This window comes from Bombina bombina, chromosome 5 (genome assembly GCF_027579735.1).
Source record: "Bombina bombina isolate aBomBom1 chromosome 5, aBomBom1.pri, whole genome shotgun sequence".
In the NCBI taxonomy this organism is placed as follows: Eukaryota; Metazoa; Chordata; class Amphibia; order Anura; family Bombinatoridae; genus Bombina; species Bombina bombina.
In genome coordinates this window covers 413,723,615-413,749,148 of record NC_069503.1, presented here as the reverse complement: position 1 = coordinate 413,749,148, position 25,534 = coordinate 413,723,615, and the positions used below count along the sequence as shown (strand labels likewise).

The window sequence follows — 25,534 nt, the reverse complement described above, 5'->3', positions numbered from 1 at the left end:
TGTTCGCTGCAATTAATTTTTTTTTTTTTCAGTAACCTAAATAAGCTCACCACTATCCTGTTTTTGAAAGAACTAATCAGGACATGGTACTGGAGTCGACTTTTCAAAGAGTCAATCTGGGGCAGATATTTGACATGGATAGGCTTTAAAAACCTGACATGTGCCCTTCTGTTTTCTCAGAACTGCAAATCTGTTACTTTTAAGACTTAGATTACAGGGAAATATGTAGTTTTACTACTCATAATTAAATACTGTATATTAAAATCTTGTAGTGTTTACTCTACCTTTAAATTAACATGAATTGCATTTGTTTTACAATTCTTAAAAAGGTTATAATTTTTTTAATTTTGAATTTAATGTCCTTTTTAAAAAAAAAGAAAGAAATATTTCAAAAGAAACTCTTGTTGAAAGCCTAATGCATAAAGCAGGGTTGCTCCATTATTGAAGCGGAATGTAGATCATTATTCTAGATGCACCGAAGAATACCAAATTGAGTCCATTATAATAAAACATTACATTAACGTTGATAAATTGAGAGGTGATAAGATGACAAATTACACTTAAGCCATCATAGATCTAGGTTAGGGCGTAATGATAGTGCTACTTCCATTTATTCAAATGTGTGAATGTCTCTTATCTGTGAAGCACTGCTTGAATATTTGCACGTAATAGTGCTCATACTATGACAGAGTTAGGTTATTTCATACCACTGATTCCAGGATTCATTCAAAGTTTAATAACTGCATCCAGTATGAAGACAAATTCTTAAGCTATATATTGCTATGGATGAATATATATATACATATAGTCATTTGAAGACGATAGCACTCACTGGATTCGTAGTATAAAACATAGCTTTTATTGCGGCATCAGATAAAAAAGTCCCATGACGTTTTGGTGCCTGACTGGCACCTTTTTCAAATGGATTCAGCCACAAATCAGGCAGATGATATGTCCTGACTAGGGATGGGCGAAAGTGTAAATTTTCGAATTTCGAATGTAGAACGAATGTTATTACCAAAATTCGAATTCTAAATCCGAATGTCGATAAGAACGAATATTCTTAAAAATTCGAAAATCAAATGTTATTTACAGTTTTCGAATGTCACTTTCGAATTTGAATGTTTATAATTATATCTAATGTCCACATTCGAAATTTCGAATTTAACATTCTATTTCAAAAATACTATTCAGAAGTTCAATAGTTCATGTGGTATGGGGAAGAATCTAGTAAATTGTTACATAATAGATACAAATATATCATTTCGAATGTTTCCATAGAGAATATTGCATAATTCGAATATTACATTTAAAGAAAGCATTAGAAATACTATTACAAACATATAAATTAGAATTTTTTGAATTCGAATATAAATTCGAATTTTTTGAATTCGAATATATATTCGAATTTTTCGAATTCGAATATTGCATAATTCGAATATTACATTTAAAGAAAAAGCATTAGAAATACTATTACAATCTAAATTCGAATTTTTCGAAAAGAATATTTTCGAATGTAATCGTAAAATTCGAAACCGAACATTCGAAAATCGAATGTTAGAATGTTATGTAAACATTTGAAATTCGATTCAAATGAACGAATGTGTTAAAATTTGTGCCGTTTTTCGAATGTTGCGAAACATTCACCCATCCCTAGTCCTGACATCAGGGAGTCTGTTTAAAAACCAGGAGCTGCAGCCTTAAATACCCTGTATATCCATAGAAGTACACGGAACGGAACAGAAGGGGCGTGGCTTCACGGGCACGTGCGTTTGTGATTCAGGATTGGAGCTTACATAATATACAGGGTATTTAAGGCTGCAGCTCCTGGTTTTTAAACAGACTCCCCGATGTCAGTACTTATCATCTGCCTGATTTGTGACTGAATCCATTTGAAAAAGGTGCCAGTCAGGCACCGAAACATCTTGCAACTTTTTATCTGATGCCTCAATAAAAGCTACGTTTTATACTACAAATCCAGTGAGTGCTATTGTTCTTCAAATTACTGTGTTTACCCCTGATTGAGCACCCTGCTGAATGTTTTCTCATACTTGAGGATTGGTGTGCAGGTCCTTATTTTTTGTTTTGTACATATATATATACAGTATATAGTAAAAGATGGGAGAGATATACCAGTGCAAATATCCCATAGGGGGCGCTTCCTAAACAATTCTACCACAATACAGAGAATACAATATACAAAATACGAATGAAAAACACAAAAAATTATAATATTGAAAATAAAAAACAAAAAATATATAAAAATCCAAAATCCAAAAATATGCAATATAAAAGCAGCACTCTGTCAAAGGATGACCGGATCCTGGAGAGATGACCTGTAAAAGAAAGTATACAGAGGTGCCACAATGGCCTAGTACCACCAACACAAGTGAAAATGGTAACAAAACAAATGGTTACGCACAAATGTGATGCACCCAATGGTGCTAATGGGACAGGCTGGAGCGTCACAGTAGTCCAGCTCACTGTATGGAAACAGGCTGTAGTCCAGAGCAGGAAAGTTCTAATGGGGTCATCACCAACACCTATTAGGAAATATAAAACGGACCGCCATAGCCTAGTACAGTATGGTAAGGCAGAGTTGTAAGATATAGATACACTTACAAAATGGAAAGCACCTCCAGGTGCAATACAGGCAGACTTGGACTTCTCAGCCGCCCAGCAGACTGAAATCCACAGCCTAACAGGTTACAATCCCAGATCCAAGGTATAAGATGATAGAATCCAAAAAACAGCAGCAAGTGTATGTAATAAAAACAGTGTCTTTATTAAAAGCAATACATATCTCTGCTTCTATAGGGCTGTTTCTTCAGGCTATTGTATAAAAAAAATTGCTGCTGTTTTTTTTGGATTCTATTACCTTGGATCTGGGATTGTAACCTGTTGGGTAGTGGAGTTCAGTCTGCTGGGCGGCTGAGAAGTCACAGTCTGCCTGTATTGGGCCTGCAGGTGCTTTCCATTTTGTAAGTGTATCTATATCTTACAACTCTGCCTTACCATACTGTACTAGGCTATGGTGGATCATTTTATATTTCCTAATAGGTGTTGGTGGTGACTCCCTTGAAACTTTCCAACCAGTTACCATACAGTGAGCTGGACTACTGTGAAGCTCCAGCCTGTCCCATTAGCACCACTGGGTGCATCATGTTTGTGAGTAACCATTTATTTTGTTACCATTTTCACTTGTGTTGGTGGTACTAGGCCATTGTGGTGCCTCTGTGTCCTTTCTTATATATACAGGGAGTGCAGAATTATTAGGCAAGTTGTATTTTTGAGGATTAATTTTATTATTGAACAACAACCATGTTCTCAATGAACCCAAAAAACTCATTAATATCAAAGCTGAATAGTTTTGGAAGTAATTTTTAGTTTGTTTTTAGTTATAGCTATTTTAGGGGGATATCTGTGTGTGCAGGTGACTATTACTGTGCATAATTATTAGGCAACTTAACAAAAAACAAGTATATACCCATTTCAATTATTTATTTTTACCAGTGAAACCAATATAACATCTCAACATTCACAAATATACATTTCTGACATTCAAAAACAAAACAAAAACAAATCAGTGACCAATATAGCCACCTTTCTTTGCAAGGACACTCAAAAGCCTGCCATCCATGGATTCTGTCAGTGTTTTGATCTGTTCACCATCAACATTGCGTGCAGCAGCAACTACAGCCTCCCAGACACTGTTCAGAGAGGTGTACTGTTTTCCCTCCTTGTAAATCTCACATTTGATGATGGACCACAGGTTCTCAATGGGGTTCAGATCAGGTGAACAAGGAGGCCATGTCATTAGATTTTCTTCTTTTATACCCTTTCTTGCCAGCCACGCTGTGGAGTACTTGGACGCGTGTGATGGGGCATTGTCCTGCATGAAAATCATGTTTTTCTTGAAGGATGCAGACTTCTTCCTGTACCACTGCTTGAAGAAGGTGTCTTCCAGAAACTGGCAGTAGGACTGGGAGTTGAGCTTGACTCCATCCTCAACCCGAAAAGGCCCCACAAGCTCATCTTTGATGATACCAGCCCAAACCAGTACTCCACCTCCACCTTGCTGGCGTCTGAGTCGGACTGGAGCTCTCTGCCCTTTACCAATCCAGCCACGGGCCCATCCATCTGGCCCATCAAGACTCACTCTCATTTCATCAGTCCATAAAACCTTAGAAAAATCAGTCTTGAGATATTTCTTGGCCCAGTCTTGACGTTTCAGCTTGTGTGTCTTGTTCAGTGGTGGTCGTCTTTCAGCCTTTCTTACCTTGGCCATGTCTCTGAGTATTGCACACCTTGTGCTTTTGGGCACTCCAGTGATGTTGCAGCTCTGAAATATGGCCAAACTGGTGGCAAGTGGCATCTTGGCAGCTGCACGCTTGACTTTTCTCAGTTCATGGGCAGTTATTTTGCGCCTTGGTTTTTCCACACGCTTCTTGCGACCCTGTTGACTATTTTGAATGAAACGCTTGATTGTTCGATGATCACGCTTCAGAAGCTTTGCAATTTTAAGAGTGCTGCATCCCTCTGCAAGATATCTCACTATTTTTGACTTTTCTGAGCCTGTCAAGTCCTTCTTTTGACCCATTTTGCCAAAGGAAAGGAAGTTGCCTAATAATTATGCACACCTGATATAGGGTGTTGATGTCATTAGATGACACCCCTTCTCATTACAGAGATGCACATCACCTAATATGCTTAATTGGTAGTAAGCTTTCGAGCCTATACAGCTTGGAGTAAGACAACATGCATAAAGAGGATGATGTGGTCAAAATTATATATATATATATATATATATATATATATATATATATATATATATATATATATATATATGTGTGTGTGTGTGTGTGTGTAAACAACAGTTTGAGCCAATGATTGCTGATGGACTCTGAAAGAGTAAACAGTTACGGAAGAATGATTAGTGAACAGCCAAGTAGTTTATAATAGATATAATACAGCATTTCAAGTATTAATATATTTTGTTCTCTGATTGCAGTGGTAACTTTAGTTATGGCAGACTGGCGTAATGTGATTATTTCAGTCCTTAATCAAACAAGTATTAAACTTTGATATAGAGATGATTATGCATCGGTTTGTGTGCATTTTTCTGTTTTATGGCAATATATTAAAGAACAGCAGTCTCCCAAGCTTGTTTTAATAACGGTGGTTAAACGGTTTTATTAATCTCTCATAAAGCTAAATGACCCACTGAGAAGCTCTTTGTGGATTGTAGCTATTTTATGCTTGTTGTATACTGTACTGTGAAAGTGAAAACTGGTCTATTTATTGAGGCTGAAGTGAGTATTTTATACTTTAAACTTTGTTTTTGTTGAAATTATAATTATATTAATATAATTTTAGATTAATTGCACCTGTAACAAATTACAACCCCTTCTATTATTGATGAATATATCAAACAATTAAAAAATGTTATATGCCAATGATGTTTTAGAACATGGGAGTAAAAATGAACTTAGTGAGAAATTATAATCAACCAAAAACGTGAAGTGTAATCACTGTTACGTTTTTAACACACAAACATTAAACACAATTCCTGGAATGTCCCTTGTCATTCTCCTTTGCCTGAGCTTGCATATGTTGAAGCGCACACATGTGCTCAAATTTATCAAAAAAAAGGGGGGGGGGGTTGCACCTTTCCAGGGGCAATCTCAGTAGGAGCAAAGATAAATGTATCCAATCTAATTAATGATATAAAAATGCGCCCTTTTTAATTTCATAAGTGGACTGGAGACTGCCTGAAATGAGCCGGTTGCAAGGAAGTGAGCCAGAAGCAAGAAACTTTGATTTAAAGGGACAGTTCACCCAAAAATGTTCTCCCCTTTATATTGTTCCCAATGATTCATTTTACCTGTTAGGTTGTTTTAAAGTGTTTACAAGTAGCTCCTTTACCCCTATTTTGGCATTTGAAATAGCTGATTTAGCCTGTGGTATCCCAACCTATCCTAACCTATACTGAAAGTTTCTATACTGGAGTATATTCTATTGAATGGCCTAAGTAAACACAGCCAGCAGAAGAGATTACACTCTCAGTGGGGGGCAGGATAGTTAAGTAATACAATTATAATTTTCCTTTGTTCTCTCTAAGTATTGAGCTTTGGTTTTCTAGACAAATATAAGATAAGGAAGCAAGTCTGTGTACATAAAGTGATAACATAATGAGATCTGATATTACCTGAAGCTCAACCCATTATAATAGGCTGTGGTTTAAAAGCACAAAACCAGCTACTTCATATACACAAATAAACCCGAAAATGCAATTTCTCATAAATGTTATACTCTGCAGCTGGTATAACAAGTCATTGAAAATACATTCATATAAAAACAATTTTACAGTGTACTGTCCCTTTAATCACTTGATTATAGCAGAGTTAGATTGCAGAGGGTAAGCATGGATAAAATTATTTATTAACTTATTAAAAATAGAGTGATTTTCCCTGACATGAACAATCTGCTACAGATGGATAATATAGATTACGCATACTGTAGGTCATATAAGTTATTCATGCCAATAGTATAACAATCCTTATGTGATAAAATTCTCTTCTATCTCAGGCCTTTCTACTCAATGAGAAAAATAAATACTAGAAAATATTAGAAATTATTCCATGATGTGCTCACAACACATGCTCATAGATAAATGATTTATTAACTACTGTTCTCCACAGTATCTATGGAGAACTTTCTTGTAGGTAGATGAAGGAGAATGCAAAGGATGCTCTTGGAGCAAAAAAATAATATATATGTTACAAATAAAATACCAGTTGAAAATGTGACTAAAGATTTCTAATTTAACCCCTTTTTGGGTGCACAGGTGAGCCTAGTTGAACGCAATGCACCAGGTATGAATTAACTGTAGATTTCCAACATTTTAAGGTGCATTTAAAGGGACATAAAACAAGTTGGGATAGAGACAAAATAATATAATATGTACTTTAATTACTTTACCTGCAAATTTATACTGCAGTGCCTCACCATTAACCCTTTCTTTTTATCTCTAACTCCCCCCACACAATTCCTTTTATGGCTGTATCTATGTTTGTTGTTCTTTAGGTAGAATGCAAAAGTGAATAGGGATTATCTGCTGGAGCATGCCTAGAAGCTGTGAACTCAGTTGAAATACAATGCCTGTGCCTAAACACTGATAAGAGGGGTGGCATTAGCTGCTCCAGGCAGCTTAGCTATGTAATTAATTTTGCTTATTTTTGAAAATTATTTTAAATACTTGCCAGCAAGTTAATTAGCCCTTTTAGGATATGCACAGATCTCAACCTGTTTTATGGCACTATAAGGTTAATAAATATGAGGACAAGTTTGTCTGCACATTTTAGGCGCAAATATAAGAGAATTTGCTTAATAAATCTTGCTCTAAGAGATGAGGTTAAAATTCATTGGTCAAGTTTTGTTCTCTCCGTAATTACTAAGCTAGGGCGTGAATGTTAATGAATACTATATGTTCTGATGGATTTAAAGGTGCTGATTACACAGATGTTTGTCTACAAACTGTTAACATCTGAAAAGCAGCTGGTGGGCTTCACATACAATTAAATACTTCAGATATATGTTAATATGTTTATATCTTGATCTTCATTTTATCTTCTTTATATTATTATTATTATTATTATTATTATTATTATTATTAATATTATTAAGACTAAAGTAGCCTAAACTCAATTTTTGATGGCTAATTAGGTAAATTATTATGGAATGTCACATCCAGAGATAATCAATGGTTACTAATTTGTACAAAATCTACTAGGATTTTATTTTTTTAAAACTCTGATGACAATTGTGCTTATTATGAGGGGCTAACTGTGTGTTTGATGATTTACACTTGTTTCAACCTCTTTTTAGTCCATCTTTAATAAAGAAAATAAAGTTGTATAACTTTATCTCATTTCAACTCAGGCAAATGTAATGTTAAATGGACAATCTAGTCTATTTTGAAATGCATCAAAGGCTCATCTGAAGCAGCATCTATCAGAGACTCCAAAAAAGACACACACCTTGATTACGAGTTGTGCGTTCGTGTTTTAACACTGAAAAAATTGTAATTTCAGCGTTAAAACAGCACCGCAGCCATTACAAGTCTTATTGGTATAGCTGTACCGCAAGCCTTTTAGTCTGTAATGCAATGTCAGTCCCGCACTCGTAAAAAATGATTTTTTTTTCATGGGACTTCCATAGCGCAGCCATTACGAGTTTTGCGGTGAGGCTAAAAAGCTTGCGTTCCAGCCTATACCGACAAGATCCGTTCCGCAATCTAAAAGCAGTAGTTATCAGTTTTACGCTACAAAACTGTTACATAAAACTCATAACTAAAGTGTTACAAAGTACACTAGACACCCATAAACTATCTATCAACCCCTAAACCGAGGCGCTCCCGCATCGCAAACACTATATTAAAGTTATTAACCCCTAATCTGCCGCTCCCGACATCGCCGCCACTAATAAAATGTATTAAGCCCTATTCTGCTGCTCCCCAACATCGTATAACTACTATACTAAAGTTATTAACCCCTGAACTGCCGCCCTCTCGCATCGCAAACACTATTTAAATATCATTAACCCCTAATCTGCCGTCCGCCCACAATAATAAACCTATTAACCCCTAAACCGAAAGCCCCCGACATCGCAATATACTAAATTAAACTAGTAACCCCTAAACCTAATGCCCCCTAACTTTATATTAAAATTACAATTTCCCTATCTTAAATTAAATTAAAATTTATCTGTCAAATTAAAAAAAATAAGTTTAAACTAATTAAAGTAATATAACTATTAAACTAAAATTAAACTAACTACCAATTAAATAAACTATATTACACATTAAAAAAAATCCTAACACTACTGTAAAAACAAACACTAAATTACAAAAAAAATAATAATCTTCATCCAGACGGCATCTTCTATCTTTATCGGGTCCAGAGCGGGTCCATCCTGAAGACATCCGGTGCGGAGCACCCTCTTCATAAGGTCGCCGCCATATACTGAATCTTCAATGCAAGGTACGCGATTCAAAATGGCGTTCCTTGCATTTCTATTGGCTGATTTGATTTTGGAAATTCAAATCAGTCAATAGGATGAGAGCTACTGAAATCCTATTGGCTGTTCATATTAGCCAATAGGATAAGAGCTACTGAAATCCTACTGGCTGTTAAAACAGCCAATAGGATGAGAGCTTCTGAAATTCTATTGGCTGTTCAAATCAGCCAATAGAATTTCAGAAGCTCTCATCCTATTGGCTGTTTTAACAGCCAGTAGGATTTCAGTAGCTCTCATCCTATTGGCTGATTTGAATTTCCAAAATCAAATCAGCCAATAGGAGTGCAAGGGACGCCATTTTGAATCGCGTACCTTGCATTGAAGACGCCGCATGGATGAAGACTTCTCGCCTCCTGGATGAGGAGCTCACCGCCTGGATGAAGATAGAAGAGGCCACCTGGATGAAGACTTCTCATCGCCTGGATGAGGACTTTGCTGCCTGGATGAAGATCGTTCAAGCGGGACTTCAAAAACTGTAAGTGGATCTTTGGGGGTAGGTGATAGGTTTTTTTAAGGGTTTTTGGGTGTTTGTTTTTTTTTAGTTTAGGGTTTGGGCTATTCCTAAACAAGCTAAATGCCATTTTAAGAGGGATGACCATACAAATGCCCTTTTCAGGGCAATAGGTAGCTTAGGTTTTTTAGATAGTTTTTTTTTTTTTATTTTGTGGGTTTGGGGAAGTGGGGCTTTGTAATGTTATTGGGTCTTTGTATTTTTTTTCTTCAGGTAAAAGAGCTGTTTAACTTAGGGCAATGCCCTACAAAAGGCCATTTTAAGGGCTATTGGTAGTTTATTCTAGATTAGGTTTTTTATTTTGGGGTGTTTTTTTTTAAATGGTTATTAGAATAGGAATAATTTTTATTATTTTTGATAATTTGTTTGTTATTTTGTGTAATGTATTTTTTTTGTTTTGTGGTGGGTTTTTATTTTTAGATTAGGGTTTGGGCATTTTGTAAACAAGCTAAATGCCCTTAAAGGACAATGCCCATACAAATGCTCTTTTCAGGGCAATGGGTAGATTAGGTTTTACTTTATTTTTATTTTGTTGGTTTGGGGGGGGGTGGGGGTTGTATAATGTTAGAGGGTGTTTGTTTTGTAGCAAAATAGCTGTTGACTTTGGGGCAATGCCCTACAAAAGGCCCTTTTAAGGGCCTTTGGTAGTTTATTCTAGATTAGGCTTTTTTATTTTGGGGTGTTTTTTTTTTAAAGGGTATTAGAATAGGAATCATTTTTAATGTTTTAGATAATTTTGTTTATTTTTTGTAATGGTAAGTTTTTTAATTTTTGTAATTTTTTATTTTTTTATTTTTTGTAATGGTAGGTGTTAGTGTAAGGCAGCTTAGGTTTTATTTCACAGGTAAGTTTGTATTTATTTTAACTAGGTAGTTAGTAAATAAGTTAATAACTATTTACTAACTAGTCTATCTAGTTAAAATAAATAAAAACTTACCTGTGAAATAAAATTAAAACCTAAGCTAGTTACAATATAACTATTAGTTATATTGTAGCTAGCTTAGGTTTTATTTCACAGGTAAGTATGTATTTAGTTTTAAATAGGTATTATTTAGTTAATAATTGTAACTTTAATTTAGCTCTATTTTAATTATGTTAAAGTAAGGGGATGTTAGGGTTAGGGTTACGTTAGGGTTATGTGTTAGGGTTACGCTAGGGTTATGTTAGGTTTAGGGGTCAATTGTTTAATTTTGGATGTTTGCGATGTGGGGGGCTGGCAGCTTAGGGGTTAATAGGTTTATTTAGTGGTAGTGATGCGGGAGGCCAGAGGTTTAGTGGTTCACAACTTTATTTAGTGGAAGTTGGGGAGCGGTGGAATAGGGGTTAATATATTTATTATAGTGTGGGCGATATTGGGGTAGAGGGGAATAGGGGTTAATAACTGTAGTATAGTGGCGGTGATATCGGGAGTGACAGATTAGGGGTTAATAGCTTTATTTAGGTGGCGGCGATGTCAGGGGCAGCAGATTAGAGGTGTTTAGATTTAGGGTTTATGTTAGGCTGTTAGGTTTAAACATAACTTTTTTTTCCCCATAGACATCAATGGGGCTGCGTTACGGAGCTTTTCATTCCGCGCTTCAGGTGTTAGGTTTTTTTCTGACACATTCTCCCCATTGATGTCCGTGGGGAAAGCGTGCACGAGAACATCAAAACAGCACTTGAATTGTGTGCGGTATGGAGCTTAAAACCACCATATTGTACACACAAGCCGGCTGTTTGAAAACTTCTAAAAGAGGGTTAAATAAAGAGGGTTAAATAACGCAACTTTTGTTGTGTTTGTTAATTTCCCTATAGCCTGCATAACTTGTAATCTAGCTGACATACTTTACAGTAACTGCAAATGTTATATCAAATTAGAGATAACTTTTACTTGAAGCATTTTTTTGCTGATAGTACTGGATTAAATCTTAGCTAGTTGATCAGATAGTCCAAATTCTCAGGAGTAGTTTTGAATCTGTTTTTGCAAAAACTTAATCCCAAGCAAATCCAGCTTTAGAGAGAATAGGATAAATTATATATTGCTGTAGGTGTTCTTTATAATAACTTTATATTCACATTCTGTTAGTTAAGACGAAATGTAGCACCTGCTCTGAATTTGCTAACTTTTCCAGTCGTGGAACTCAAAATGGAAGCGGAAACCTTGATTTTCATGTCTGGGGTCAAGTAGTATGAGAGCCCCAGGCCTTCTCATATGTGTCATGTGACATGTATACAGCCTAATACCTACCACTGTATTAGTAGCTGTTCCTTTAAGACGTTATAACACTTAGAAGAATTTTGCAGAGAGCAAAACGTTTCAAAAGGTACAAGAAATTTCAATTAAATAAACTATTTAATTACAACTTTAAATGAACAAATATCCTCTTTTTCATAACCTTGCCAGCACTAATTTGGCTGCAATGTGATATATTGTAGCATCTTGTAGGTGTTTGAATATAGTAAGGAAAACATGTAAGAAATTTCTTTCTTTTGAAATTAAGCACATTTTTTTATGATATAATCAGTTACTTTATTAACATTTATACATTTTTGGACCACATTTGAAAACTAGAAAAAAGTCAGTAGTTAAGAGCTTTCTGGGCTAACGCTGGTTCATAAAGCTCTTAACTACTGTGCTCTAAAGTACACTAACACCCATAAACTACCTATGTACCCCTAAACCGAGGCCCCCCACATCGCCGACACTCGATTAATTTTTTTTAACCCCTAATCTGCCGACCGCCACCTACGTTATACTTATGTACCCCTAATCTGCTGCCCCTAACACCGCCGACCCCTATATTATATTTATTAACCCCTAACCTGCCCCCCACAACGTCGCCGCCAGCTACCTACAATAATTAACCCCTAATCTGCCGACCGCCACCTACGTTATACTTATGTACCCCTAATCTGCTGCCCCTAACACCACCGACCCCTATATTATATTTATTAACCCCTAATCTGCCCCCCTCAACGTCGCCTCTACCTGCCTACACTTATCAACCCCTAATCTGCCGAGCGGACCGCACCGCTACTATAATAAAGTTATTAACCCCTAATCCGCCTCACTAACCCTATAATAAATAGTATTAACCCCTAATCTGCCCTCCCTAACATCGCCGACACCTAACTTCAATTATTAACCCCTAATCTGCCGACTGGAGCTCACCGCTATTCTAATAAATGTATTAACCCCTAAAGCTAAGTCTAACCCTAACACTAACACCCCCTAAATTAAATATAATTTTAATCTAACGAAATTAATTAACTCTTCTTAAATAAATTATTCCTATTTAAAGCTAAATACTTACCTGTAAAATAAATCCTAATATAGCTACAATATAAATTATATTTATATTATAGCTATTTTAGGATTAATATTTATTTTACAGGTAACTTTGTATTTATTTTAACCAGGTACAATAGCTATTAAATAGTTAAGAACTATTTAATAGCTAAAATAGTTAAAATAATTACAAAATTACCTGTAAAAGAAATCCTAACCTAAGTTACAATTAAACCTAACACTACACTATCAATAAATTAATTAAATAAACTACCTACAATTACTTACAATTAAACCTAACACTACACTATCAATAAATTAATTAAATACAATATCTACAAATAAATACAATGAAATAAACTAACTAAAGTACAAAAAATAAAAAAGAACTAAGTTACAAAAAAAAATAAAAAAATATTTACAAACAGAAAAATATTACAACAATTTTAAACTAATTACACCTACTCTAAGCCCCCTAATAAAATAACAAAGACCCCCAAAATAAAAAAATGCCCTACCCTATTCTAAATTACTAAAGTTCAAAGCTCTTTTACCTTACCAGCCCTGAACAGGGCCCTTTGCGGGGCATGCCCCAAGAAATTCAGCTCTTTTGCCTGTAAAAAAAAACATACAATACCCCCCCCCCCCAACATTACAACCCACCACCCACATACCCCTAATCTAACACAAACCCCCCTTAAATAAACTAAGCCCCTGAAGATCTCCCTACCTTGAGTCGTCTTCACCCAGCCGAGCCAAATTCTTCATCCAAGCGGAGCAAGAAGAGGTCCTCCATCCGGTAGAAGTCTTCATCCAAGCGGGGCAAGAAGAGGTCTTCCATCTGATTGAAGTCTTCATCCAAGCGGCATCTTCTATCATCATCCATCCGGAGCAGAGCGGCAGCATCCTGAAGACCACCGACGCGGAACATCCATCCTGGCAGACGACTGAACGACGAATGACGGTTCCTTTAAATGACGTCATCCAAGATGGTGTCCCTTGAATTCCGATTGGCTGATAGGATTCTATCAGCCAATCGGAATTAAGGTAGGAATATTCTGATTGGCTGATGGAATCAGCCAATCAGAATCAAGTTCAATCCGATTGGCTGATCCAATCAGCCAATCGGATTGAACTTGATTCTGATTGGCATCTTCTATCTTCATCCATCCGGCACGGAGCGGGTCCATCTTCTTCCCGACGACTAACGACGAATGAAGGTTCCTTTAAATGACGTCATCCAAGATGGCGTCCCTCGAATTCCGATTGGCTGATAGGATTCTATCATCCAATCGGAATTAAGGTAGGAAAAATGCGATTGGTTGATTTAATCAGCCAATCGAATTGAAGTTCAATCCGATTGGCTGATTGGATCAGCCAATAGAATGCGAGGTCAATTCTATTGGCTGATCCAATCAGCCAATCGGATTGAACTTCAATCCGATTGGCTGATTAAATCAACCAATTGGATTTTTACTACCTTAATTCCAATTGGCTGATAGAATCCTATCAGCCAATCGGAATTCAAGGGACGCCATCTTGGATGACGTCATTTAAAGGAACATTCATTCATCGCTAGTCGTCGGGAAGAAGAGGATGCACCGTGTCGGATGTCTTGAAGATGGATGAAGATAGAAGATGCCGCTTGGATGAAGACTTCTGCTGGATGGAGGACCTCTTCTGCCCCGATCGGATGAAGACTTCTGCCGGTCCGGATGTCCTCTTCTGCCCCATCGGATGAACACTTCTGGACGGATCGGATGACCAGTGGTGCCCGGCTGGGTGAACACGGCTCAAGGTAGGGTGATCTTCAATGGGGTAGTGTTAGGTTGTTTTAAGGGGGGATTGGGTGGGTTTTAGAGTAGAGGTGTGTGGGTTGTAATGTTGGGGGGGTCTAGTATTTTTTTACAGGTAAAAGAGCTGATTACTTTGGGGCAATGCCCCGCAAAAAGCCCTTTTAAGCTGATTACTTTTGTAATTTAGTATAGGGTAGGGAATTTTATTATTTTGGGGGGCTTTTTTATCTTATTAGGGGGCATAGATTAGGTGTAATTAGATTAAAATTCTTGTAATTTTTTTTTATTTTTTGTAATTTAGTGTTTGTTTTTTTTTGTACTATAGTTCAGTTTATTTAATTGTATTTTAGTTTAGATATTTGTAGGTAATTTATTTAATTAATTTATTGATAGTGTAGTGTTAGGTGTAATTGTAATTTAGGATTTATTTTACAGGTAATTTTGTAATTATTTTAACTAGGTAGCTATTAAATAGTTATTAACTATTTAATAGCTCTTCTACCTAGTTAAAGTAAATACAAAGTTGCCTGTAAAATAAATATAAATCCTAAAATAGCTACAATGTAATTATTAGTTATATTGTAGCTATATTAGGGTTTATTTTATAGATAAATATTTAGTTTTAAATAGGATTAATTTATTTAATTATTTTAATTTTATTTCATTTTATTTAAATTATATTTAAGTTAGGGGGGTGTTAGGGTTAGGGTTAGACTTAAGTTTAGGGGTTAATAAATTATAGTAGCGGCGACGTTGGGGGCAGGAGATTAGGGGTTAATAATTTTAGTTAAGTGGCGGCGATATTAGGGAGGGCAGATTAGGGGTTAATAAAATGTATTATAGTGTTTGCGAGGCGGGAGTGCGGCGGTTTAGGGGTTAATACATTTATTATGGTGGCGGCGATGTCCGGTCGGCAGATTAGGGGTTAATAAGTGTAGGTAGGTGTCGGCAACGATGGGGGCAGCAGATTAGGGGTTAATAAATTTAATGTAGGTGTCGGCGATGTTAGGGGCAGCAGATTAGGGGTTCATAGGTATAATGTAGGTGGCGGCGATGTCCGGTCGGCAGAGTAGGGGTTAAATAATTTTATTATAGTGTTTGCGATGTGGGGGGGGCCTCAGTTTAGGGGTTCATAGTTAGTTTATGGGTGTTAGTGTACTTTGTAGCACTGTAGTTAAGAGCTTTATGTTCCGGCGTTAGCCCATAAAACTCTTAACTACTGACTTTTAAATGCGTTAGGAGACTTGGAGGTAGTGGGTGTACCGCTCACTTTCTCCAAGACTTGTAATACCAGCGTTAGGCAAATCCCATTAAAAAGATAGGATACGCAATTGACGTTAAGGGATTTGCGGTATGGAAAAGTTGCGGAAAAAAAGTGAGCGGTACACCTGTACCTACCTGACTCGTAATACCAGCGGGCATTAAAAAGCAGCGTTAGGACCCCTTAATGCTGATTTTTAAAGCTAACGCCAAACTCGTAATCTAGCAGTATGTAACCGAGGTTTCAAACTGCTGCAAATTGCCAAAATAAGATTCGATTTGCAGCTTTTTTTTTTTTTTTAAGAGAAAAGCAAGTTATGTTTCATTTAATGGGTTCCACTTACTACCAATCGTGACAATTGACAACCCCTCTCTTGCATGCAATTGGCCATTCTCTACAAAGCTGGTCAGACAAGAATCATGATTCATGAACCTCGTCCGCCTGTCTGATAATAAATGAGCCCATTTTCACTTTGCGTTTTATGATTGTTTCCATTCTAGAACTGATTTATTTTTCCCCTTTTAGTTCCTTGTAAAAAGAAGACAAGTCGGGTTTCACCTTCCATTTTTTTGAGCACATTTACATTTATCCAGCATGTTCTGTCTATAATACCCAAGAGAAAAGTCTCTAAGAAGTAAGACATTTTAACCTAATACTGGGGTATTGTCAGGGTGCCAGGAATCAGACTGAGACGAGAAGTGCAAAAATAATCACACCTTTATTAATAGCAAAAAATAATAAAAAGTCCACAAGTCAAATAAGAAGCCAGGAGTCAAAACCAGAGCTGGTAGTCAGACGAGCCAAGTCTGGAGCCAAAGTGAATAGTCAGACGAGCCGTGGAAAAAAGGCTTATTGGGGAAACGGGCATGGAAGGCACGGAGGAGGGCGGGAGCATGAACATCAGAGGAGGGAACCCATGAACGCTCCTCTGGACCGTAGCCCCTTCAATGAACCAAATACTGTACGCGACCCCTGGACATACGAGAGTCAATAATGCTGCTGACCTCATACTCCTCATGGTTGTCAACAAAGATAGGATGGGGACGAGGCAACACAGTGGTAAACCGATTACAAACCAATGGTTTCAAGAGGGAGACATGAAAAACATTGGAGATGCGCATTGCGGGAGGAAGGTCAAGAGCGTAGACCACAGGATTGACCCGTCGGAGTATTCGAAAAGGACCAACATAACGGGGAGCCAGTTTATTGGAAGGCACACGAAGGTTGCGGGAGGACAGCCAAACTCTCTCACCAACCTGGTAGGAAGGTGCAGGCAGATGCCTACAATCAGCCTGGAACTTTTGGCGCTGCATAGAACGATGAAGGCAATCCTGAATCTACACCCACGGGGAACGGAGTTGCCGGAGATGCTCCTCCAAAGCCGGAATACCCTGAGACATGAATGAATCGGGCAACAAGGATGGTTGAAACCCATATTTCGCCATGAACGGGGATAACTTGGAGGAAGCATTAATAGCACTATTACGAGCAAACTCTGCCCAAGTTAACAGTTCAGACCAATTATTGTGGTGATCTGAGACATAGCAACGGAGGAACTGTTCCAGAGCTTGATTAGACTGTTCCGCAGCCCTATTGGATTGAGGGTGATATGCCGAGGAGAAGGAGAGCTGGATCCCCATTTGAGCACAAAAGGAACGCCAAAATCTGGAGACAAACTGGCTACCATCTCCTTGGGTAACCCATGTAAACGGAAGACCTCACGGGCAAAAATTGAAGCAAGCTCCTGAGCGGTAGGCAACTTCTTCAAGGGAATGCAATGTGACATTTTAGAAAAACGGTCAACCACCATAAGGATAACAGTATTGCCATTGGAAACAGGGAGCTCGACAATGAAGTCCATGGAAAGATGTGTCCAAGGACGCTCACCATTAGCAATAGGTTGAAGAAGACCCACAGGAAGACGTCGAGGAGTCTTATTCTGTGCACAAACTGAGCAGGAGGCAACATACGCAGCAACATCAGAACGAAGACCTGGCCACCAGAATTATCGAGTGACAGACCAAATCATTTGGTTCTTGCCTGGGTGATCTGCAGCTTTAGGATAGTGGTAAGTGTGCAAAAGTTTAGTTCGAAGATTCTCAGGAACAAAACACTTACCACTAGGTTTCTCAGGAGGTGCATTGGTTTGTGCAGCCATGATCTCCTCCCCCAAGGGAGAAGTCAAATTAGTACGTATGGTAGCCAAAATATGGTCAGGAGGTATAACTGGAGTAGGTACAGACTCCTCCTTGGACAGAGGTGAAAATTGTCGAGAGAGGGCATCAGCCCTAACATTCTTACTACCAGGCAGGTAGGAGACCACATAATTAAACCGAGACAAAAATAGCGCCCATCTGGCCTGTCGGGCGACAAACGTTTTGCTTCAGATAGATAAGTTAAATTCTTGTGGTCAGTAAGAATGAGCACTGGAACGCTAGTACCCTCGAGAAGATGCCTCAATTCCTTGAGTGCCAAAATTATGGTCAGTAATTCCCTGTTGCCAATTTCATAATTGCACTCCGCTGGAGACAATTTCTTAGAGAAGAAACCACATGGATGCAAGAAACCGTCAGGTGTAGGACGTTGAGACAAGAGAGCACCGACTCCAGTCTCAGACGCATCAACCTCAAGAAAAAAAGGCAGGACAGGGTTAGGATGAGCCAGAACTGGAGCAGCAGCAAAGGCAGTCTTAAGACTATCAAAGGCCTTAATGGCAGTAGGTGACCAATGGAGTGGATCATTCTCTTTACGGTCATGTCTGTGATAGGTTTGACCAAGGAAGAAAAGTTTTTAATAAACTTTCTATAGTAATTGGCAAACTCCCAAAAAACGTTGAATAGACCAACTGAGCGAGGCCACTGCAGAACTGCAGATAACTTGTCAGGATCCATGGAGAACCCTGCAATGGAGATAACATAACCTAGGAAGGTTATTTGAGTCTGATGGAACTCACATTTCTCAAGTTTACAAAACAGGCTGTTCTCACGTAGTCTCTGAAGAACCCGTGTAACATCAGAACGATGAGCCTCAAGTGTGGGTGAGTGTATGAGGATGTCGTCTAAGTAAACCACAACACACTGTTGCAACATATCTCGTAGGACATCATTAATAAATTCCTGGAAAACAGCAGGAGCATTACATAGGCCAAAGCGCATTACAAGATACTCATAATGCCCGCTCCTGGTGTTAAATGCTGTTTTCAATTTGTGGCCCTCCTTGATCATAACGAGATTGTACGCTCCTCTCAAATCAAGCTTAGTAAAGACCGTAGCTCCCTTGAGGTGGTCAAAGAGTTCCGTAATGAGCCGAATAGGTAAAGCATTCTTAATGGTAAGACGATTAAGACCCCTATAATCAATGCATGGTCTTAACTCGCCACCCTTTTTCTTCACAAAGAAGAAGCCAGCCCCTGCAGGAGAGCATAATTTGTGGATGATCCCCCGCGACAGAGCATCAGCAAAATACTCTTCCATAGCACAATTCTCTGCAACAGACAGAGGGTAAACCCGGCCCCGAGGAGGAATGGCTCCGGTTGCAGGTCTATGGCACAATCGTAAGACTGGTGAGGAGGCAACGTACTGGCACGCAGCTTGTCAAAAATGTCTAGGAACTCTTGGTACTCCTCTGGCAATTGAGATACTGAAGAAGTGCACAAGACTTTAACTGGTTTCTGAAGACAAGTGGAAATACATTGCGGAGACCACGACAAAATTTCGGACCTGCGCCAGTCAAGACTGGGATTGTGCTTTTGGAGCCAGGGATAACCCAGGACAACCGGAAAATGCGGAGAGTTTATCACCTGGAACTGGAGGGTTTCAAAATGGAGAGCCCCAACAGCCATGGTCAACGGAGCGGTTTAGTGAGTAACGAGTGTGGGCTGAAGGGGCCTGCCATCAATGGCCTCAATAGCAAGCAGAACGGACCAAGGCAAAACAGGAATGGAGTGCTTTGATACAAAAGCACTGTCAATGAAATAGCCCGCAGCACCGGAGTCAACAAGAGCCTGGGTGACTATGGAGGAGTCCACCCAGGAAAGGACAACCGTGACCAAAGGTTTCTCCTTTAGTGGTTCCGGGGACAAGGATAAACCACCTAAGGTCTGCCCCCAACAGGACCTTAGGTGTAAGCGTTTCCCGGCCGTGTAGGACAAGACTTCAAAAGGTGGCCCTGTAACCCACAATAGAGGCAGTGCCCCTCCCTCCTCCTAAAGGCCCTCTCTGCCATGGAGAGATGTGTGAATCCCAACTGCATTGGCTCAGCAGTACCTGGTGACTCGGGACCAGGAGGCATGGGAGGAGAAGGAGGCATGGGTGGGAACGAACACGTAGGAGACAACGGTACAGGAGGCTTCCGCAAGCGCTCCTTGAAAGAAGGCCTCTCACTTAGTCTGATGTCAGTTAGGATCAAAAAAGACACCAATGCCTCGAGATCTTCTGGTAAATCTCTGGCAGCAACTTTGTCTTTAATCGCATCAGAGAGCCCATGAAAGAAGGCGGCAACAAGGGCTTCATTGTTCCAGCCTACCTCTGCTGCAAGCGTACGGAACTCAATGGCATACTGAGCAACAGATCTTGTACCTTGCTGAATGGACATGAGTCATTCAGCAGCAGAGGAGGAGCGAGCTGGAACATCAAATACCCTTCAAAAGGAGGCCACAAATTCAGGGTAATTTGAAATCACAGGTTTATTAGTCTCCCAAAAGGGATTAGCCCAGGCAAGAGCTGTGTCAGAGTAACAAGATGAGAAATCCCACCTTAGCTCTGTCAGAGAGAAACGCCTGACCCTCTGCTCTGATTGGGATCGCTGAGGTAGAGGTGCAGAACCGGACAAGCTCCTGGTAGGACTAGGTGCATCAGTGGAAACAGGAGCAACCATAACTTGCGGGACACTTTGGTCCAAATGTGCAGTGCGAGTCAGCAGGGTTTTCAGGGCTAGTGCAAATTGATCCAAGCGGTGATCCTGTTCATCCATCCTGGAAATTATGGCAGGTAAAGGTGGATTATTAGCACCATCAGGATTCATGGCCCTTGCGTAATGTCAGGGTGCCAGGAATCAGACTGAGACGAGAAGTGCAAAAATAATCACACCTTTATTAATAGCAAAAAAATAATAAAAAGTCCACAAGTCAAATAAGAAGCCAGCAGTCAAAACCAGAGCTGGTAGTCAGACAAGCCAAGTCAGGAGCCAAAGCGAATAGTCAGACGAGCTGGAATCAGAAACAAGGAAAACAGCAGAGTCAGGAACCAGGAAGGACTTCAGATAGCCAGGTAATGCACAGGAGCTCTCACAAACAGGTCTGAGACAACCCAAGGACAAAGCATACTGAACAAAGGCCCTTTAAATAATAAGTGATGACATCACAATTCTGAGACTGCATCCTGTCTCACATGGATGATGTAAACCAGTCTGGCCATAAAAGGAAGTGCAGGAAGTGAGCAGCATCTCCCAGAATGCACCAAAGTCAGCAAGAGAGGTGAGTAAAATGGCTGCCAGCAGCACATGGCAAACAAGTCAGGAAAAAACCCTGACAGTTATAGTATATCTTGCTGATTAAATTTTTTGCACAGGTTAAGGATATCTGATAAATTCTTTCCACATTCCAATCAGTCTGATGTTTTGCAAAATATTTAGTACCTAAAAGGACACTGTAGAAAATAGCATGTTTGCATTTATCACATTTTGATTTTATAAATATTTCCAAATATCATTGTTGTCAAGATTTCTATTTTGCTCTGTAGCTCTCAATAGTATTGCATTGAATTCCCCTTGTTCTCCTGCACCACCTAAACATCAATAACCATCATTGCCCTGCCCATGAAGCCTGTCACTCTGAAAATCAAAATAACAGCTAGTCCCTCAGCAATCTGATAGCTACTACTGTGACACTCAGCTCTCCGCTAGACAGCACTTTGACCAACACTGCTCTAACAGTTGGCATTTTATAATCTGTGACATTTCATGTGTTCTATTTATGGGTTGTCTGTAAGGTAAACAGTTGATACAGGTGCTGCTATTATTATGAAATATGGCACTTCCATGGTTTAATAAACATTTGAAGTAACCTTGTCAAAGGTTCTCAGTAAAAATTGAGCTTTGAAAAGTAACTGACAATCATCCAATTTATAGGAAAGATATGTCAACATTAATTTTTCCTAATCTTTCAGGAGCATCCCCTACAGTACCACTGTCAAATTAATTCCCCATCAACAATACACCAAAAATAATTAGCCCTGTGTCCATGTATACCCCTATTACATTAATCCCATTGTCATAATAAAGTAATCCATGCCACCCTTGAAGGCAGCTGCATCCATCTCTGATTACCCTGTGCAACTTTCAAATGCAAATCTTCAAAACACCTTCCCTTTCTTACACTCTTTATGGTCTATAATACAACCCCCTTACCATAAAGAACTCTGGCACTCACTAAAATGTTATTCCTACCATAAACTTTATTCTAGCAATGTCTCAGTAAAAATAACATGGAAAGTGGTTAAACACACAATAGAAGTACTGCTCAGGATACTGCTGGTCCCAAATGGAAACCACAGCTGATCCAATCAGCAGCGCTAGTTACATATCTGAGTCATGTGACTAGTGCTGCTGATTAAAACAGCTGTAATTTCCGTTCGAGATGTTTGAAGATCGCAAATAGAACTTCTACTGTGTAATTAACCCATTTTCTGGGGTTAAACACACAGCAGTGCAGGGTTGATAGTCTTAAAATGACATGACATTCTACCAACTTAAAAAGTGTAATTATTCAATTATTATGGCCCTTTAAAAGAGAATTTTGTATTTACATTTTGCACAAGTTAAACTACAACTGCTTTAAATTGCTTGCGATATATGTATAGGGTGTGTTAAAGAAAGTTTGGGTATAAAATGATACCTGCAGCTTGTAAAACTCCATCATACATTATTGATTGCCTGACGGCAAGCACACAGTAATACACTGTGTGTATTTAATTGTGCTCCACTTGTAATCTAGACATTATGGGCCAGATTACAAGTGGAGCACTAATTAATGGTCCAGTTCAAGCGTTAATTGCGCTAGAAGAAAGCTTTTTGCTCTTGTTGGTTTGCGCTTGTATTACGAGTCAAAAGTAAACTTTTTCATTTAAATGCTAACCCAATGAGCGCAAAAAGCTGAAGTAAGTATATTGCCTACATGTTCACATATTCCCCTACAGCAGTCAAATGGAAAAAAAGTGGAAAAAAACGTGTAAACCCAATCGCAAATTCTCATGTGCGCTAACCCGACATGAAAATATTGGTATTTCACATTCCAATGTTCTTCACATAGCAGAATTGAAAGACCTTGAAAGAAAGATATGGACAAAACTGATCATCTTCTTTATATCCAAAAGTAAAGGAATTCAGCATTCTTTTTATTTGAAAAAATAGGGCTTTTAATTTTGTGATTTAAATTTCAAACATCCACCTGTTTGCAAGATATCCTTCTAAAAGAGGTTGCTACAAACCCATCACAACATAGAAGTCAGAATATTAAAAATTTGATACATAATCATCATAACATCCTGAAATAATCTAAACTGCTAAGAAGACTAGTGCCCTTAAGACCTTAAAGGGACATGAAACCCAACATTTTTCTTTCATGATTCAGATAGAGAATACAATTTGAAACAAATTTACAATTTACTTCTATTATTTAATTTGCTTCCTTCTCTTGTTATCCTTTGCTGAAATGTTTATCTAGGCAATCTCAGGAGCAGCAGAGAACCTAGGTTTTAGCTGTTGATTGGTGGCTGCATATATATATTGATTGTGATTGGCTCACCCATGTGTTCACTCAGTTAGAACCCATTAGTGCATAGCTGCTCCTTCAACAAATGATACCAAGAGAATGAAACATATTAGATAATAGAAGTAAATTAGAAAGTTGTTTACAATTGTATTCTCTATCTGATTCATGAAAGAAAATGTTTGGGTTTCATGTCCCTTTAAGTGCGGTGGAAACCGCGGTCAGCAGGCTAAATGTCTCTAAACGTACCCCAGCTTAAAAATTCCTTAAGAGTTTCAAACATAAAATGAGGTGCACCTCTTTATTTTCATGGGACTGCCTTTGATGAAAAGAGAACATTTCCTTTATAATGTGCATCAAAGTTTTTTGCTTTCTTTAAAGTGATAGTATGCTAATATTGCTTGCAACAAAGTAAGATTGTTTAGTATCAATATGCATACACTTTTTAAGGGATGTTATGGTATGAGGATTATGTATCAAATGTTGAATATTCTGACTTCTATGTTGTGATGGGTTTGTGGCAACCTCTTTTAGAAGGATATCTTGCAAACAGGTGGATGTTTGAAATTTTAATCACAAAATAATAAGCCCTATTTTTTCAAATAAAGAGTGCTGAATTCCCTTACTTTGGGATATAAAGAAGATGATCAGTTGTATCCATATCTTTCTTTCAAGGTCTTATTCATAATTATTCTAAGGTTCTGCACCAGTATTCTCCTTTACTGGGAATTTACCTTAGGGGCTTTTTCAATATAATATAGAAAGATTATAGGTCTCTTCCCAAAATTCAATATTGTCTATATATATATCTATATCTATATCTATCTATCTATCTATCTATCTATCTATATATATATAATTATTTAAAGGTATAGATATATACAGATATGCATAGGAATATCTACTTATAAATGCTTAGAACATATTCTGCTATGCGCAGAACATTGGAATGTGAAATATTTACAGTAAATACACAGTTAAAACCTTTATTAAAAATCAATATTGCAGAAATATTTTTTTTCATGTTTTCATCTACTTAACTGCAAAGGTATCCTATATATATATATATATATATATATATATATATATATATATATATATATATATATATATATATATATCAATTTATGTGCTTATATGGTTATATATGTCTGTAAATACATCTATGCATATCAATAAATGAAATGTTCAAAGGAATGAGCGAGTCTCTCTATTATTATGATATATATAGTCTGTTGTTATCTATGTAGTAACATTACATGCACTTAAACTACCAACAATTGCTGTATAATATGCTTAGTATTATATTATTTTAAGAATTTAAAACATTTAACAATAAATCATATGCAGCATATGGTGTAGACTCTCTCTAGAAATAGACATTTTTTAAAGTATTTTTTTATTGAAATTCTTTGCATGAACCACCAAAACAAAACAAAAAAAAGTTGTAACCTTTTTGCATTTGTTTTTCTTTTGAGAATCTTGATAATTGCTATTTACCAATCAATCCTTAATACAATTCAATAAGAATAATGTAATTATAGGTTGCTTTGAAAAAAAAAAAATGTTTACCCCAAAAGCTAATACTGGCATCTCCAGCTAAGGTATTTGTTTTCTTTATAGGCCATCCAAGATTCTTCAATCAGTTATATGCCGGCATGGATCATTATTCCTTAGCTGCTCGCTTCATTACAGAAGCACTGAACCCAAGTGTGTAAGTAACATTGAACAAAATAAACTGTCAACTTCATCATTTAATACTTTTTTTCCTAAATAATTTTTGAATATTATATTTTTAATTATTATATTCATTCTGAATCAGTTATGTATTATTGTGTAATCTAATAAAAATGCA

General features: G+C 37.8%; 1 protein-coding gene across 1 annotated transcript in view; it reads left to right on the top strand.

Annotated features, from left to right (window-relative positions):
* The window catches only part of GADL1 (glutamate decarboxylase like 1), a 579,827-nt gene that overhangs the window by 193,116 nt on the left and 361,177 nt on the right, over positions 1-25,534 (top strand). Inside the window, exon 4 of the mRNA XM_053714251.1 lies at positions 25,303-25,393. Coding sequence (XP_053570226.1) covers positions 25,303-25,393 — 91 coding nt within the window. The remainder of the gene's footprint in view (positions 1-25,302; positions 25,394-25,534) is intronic.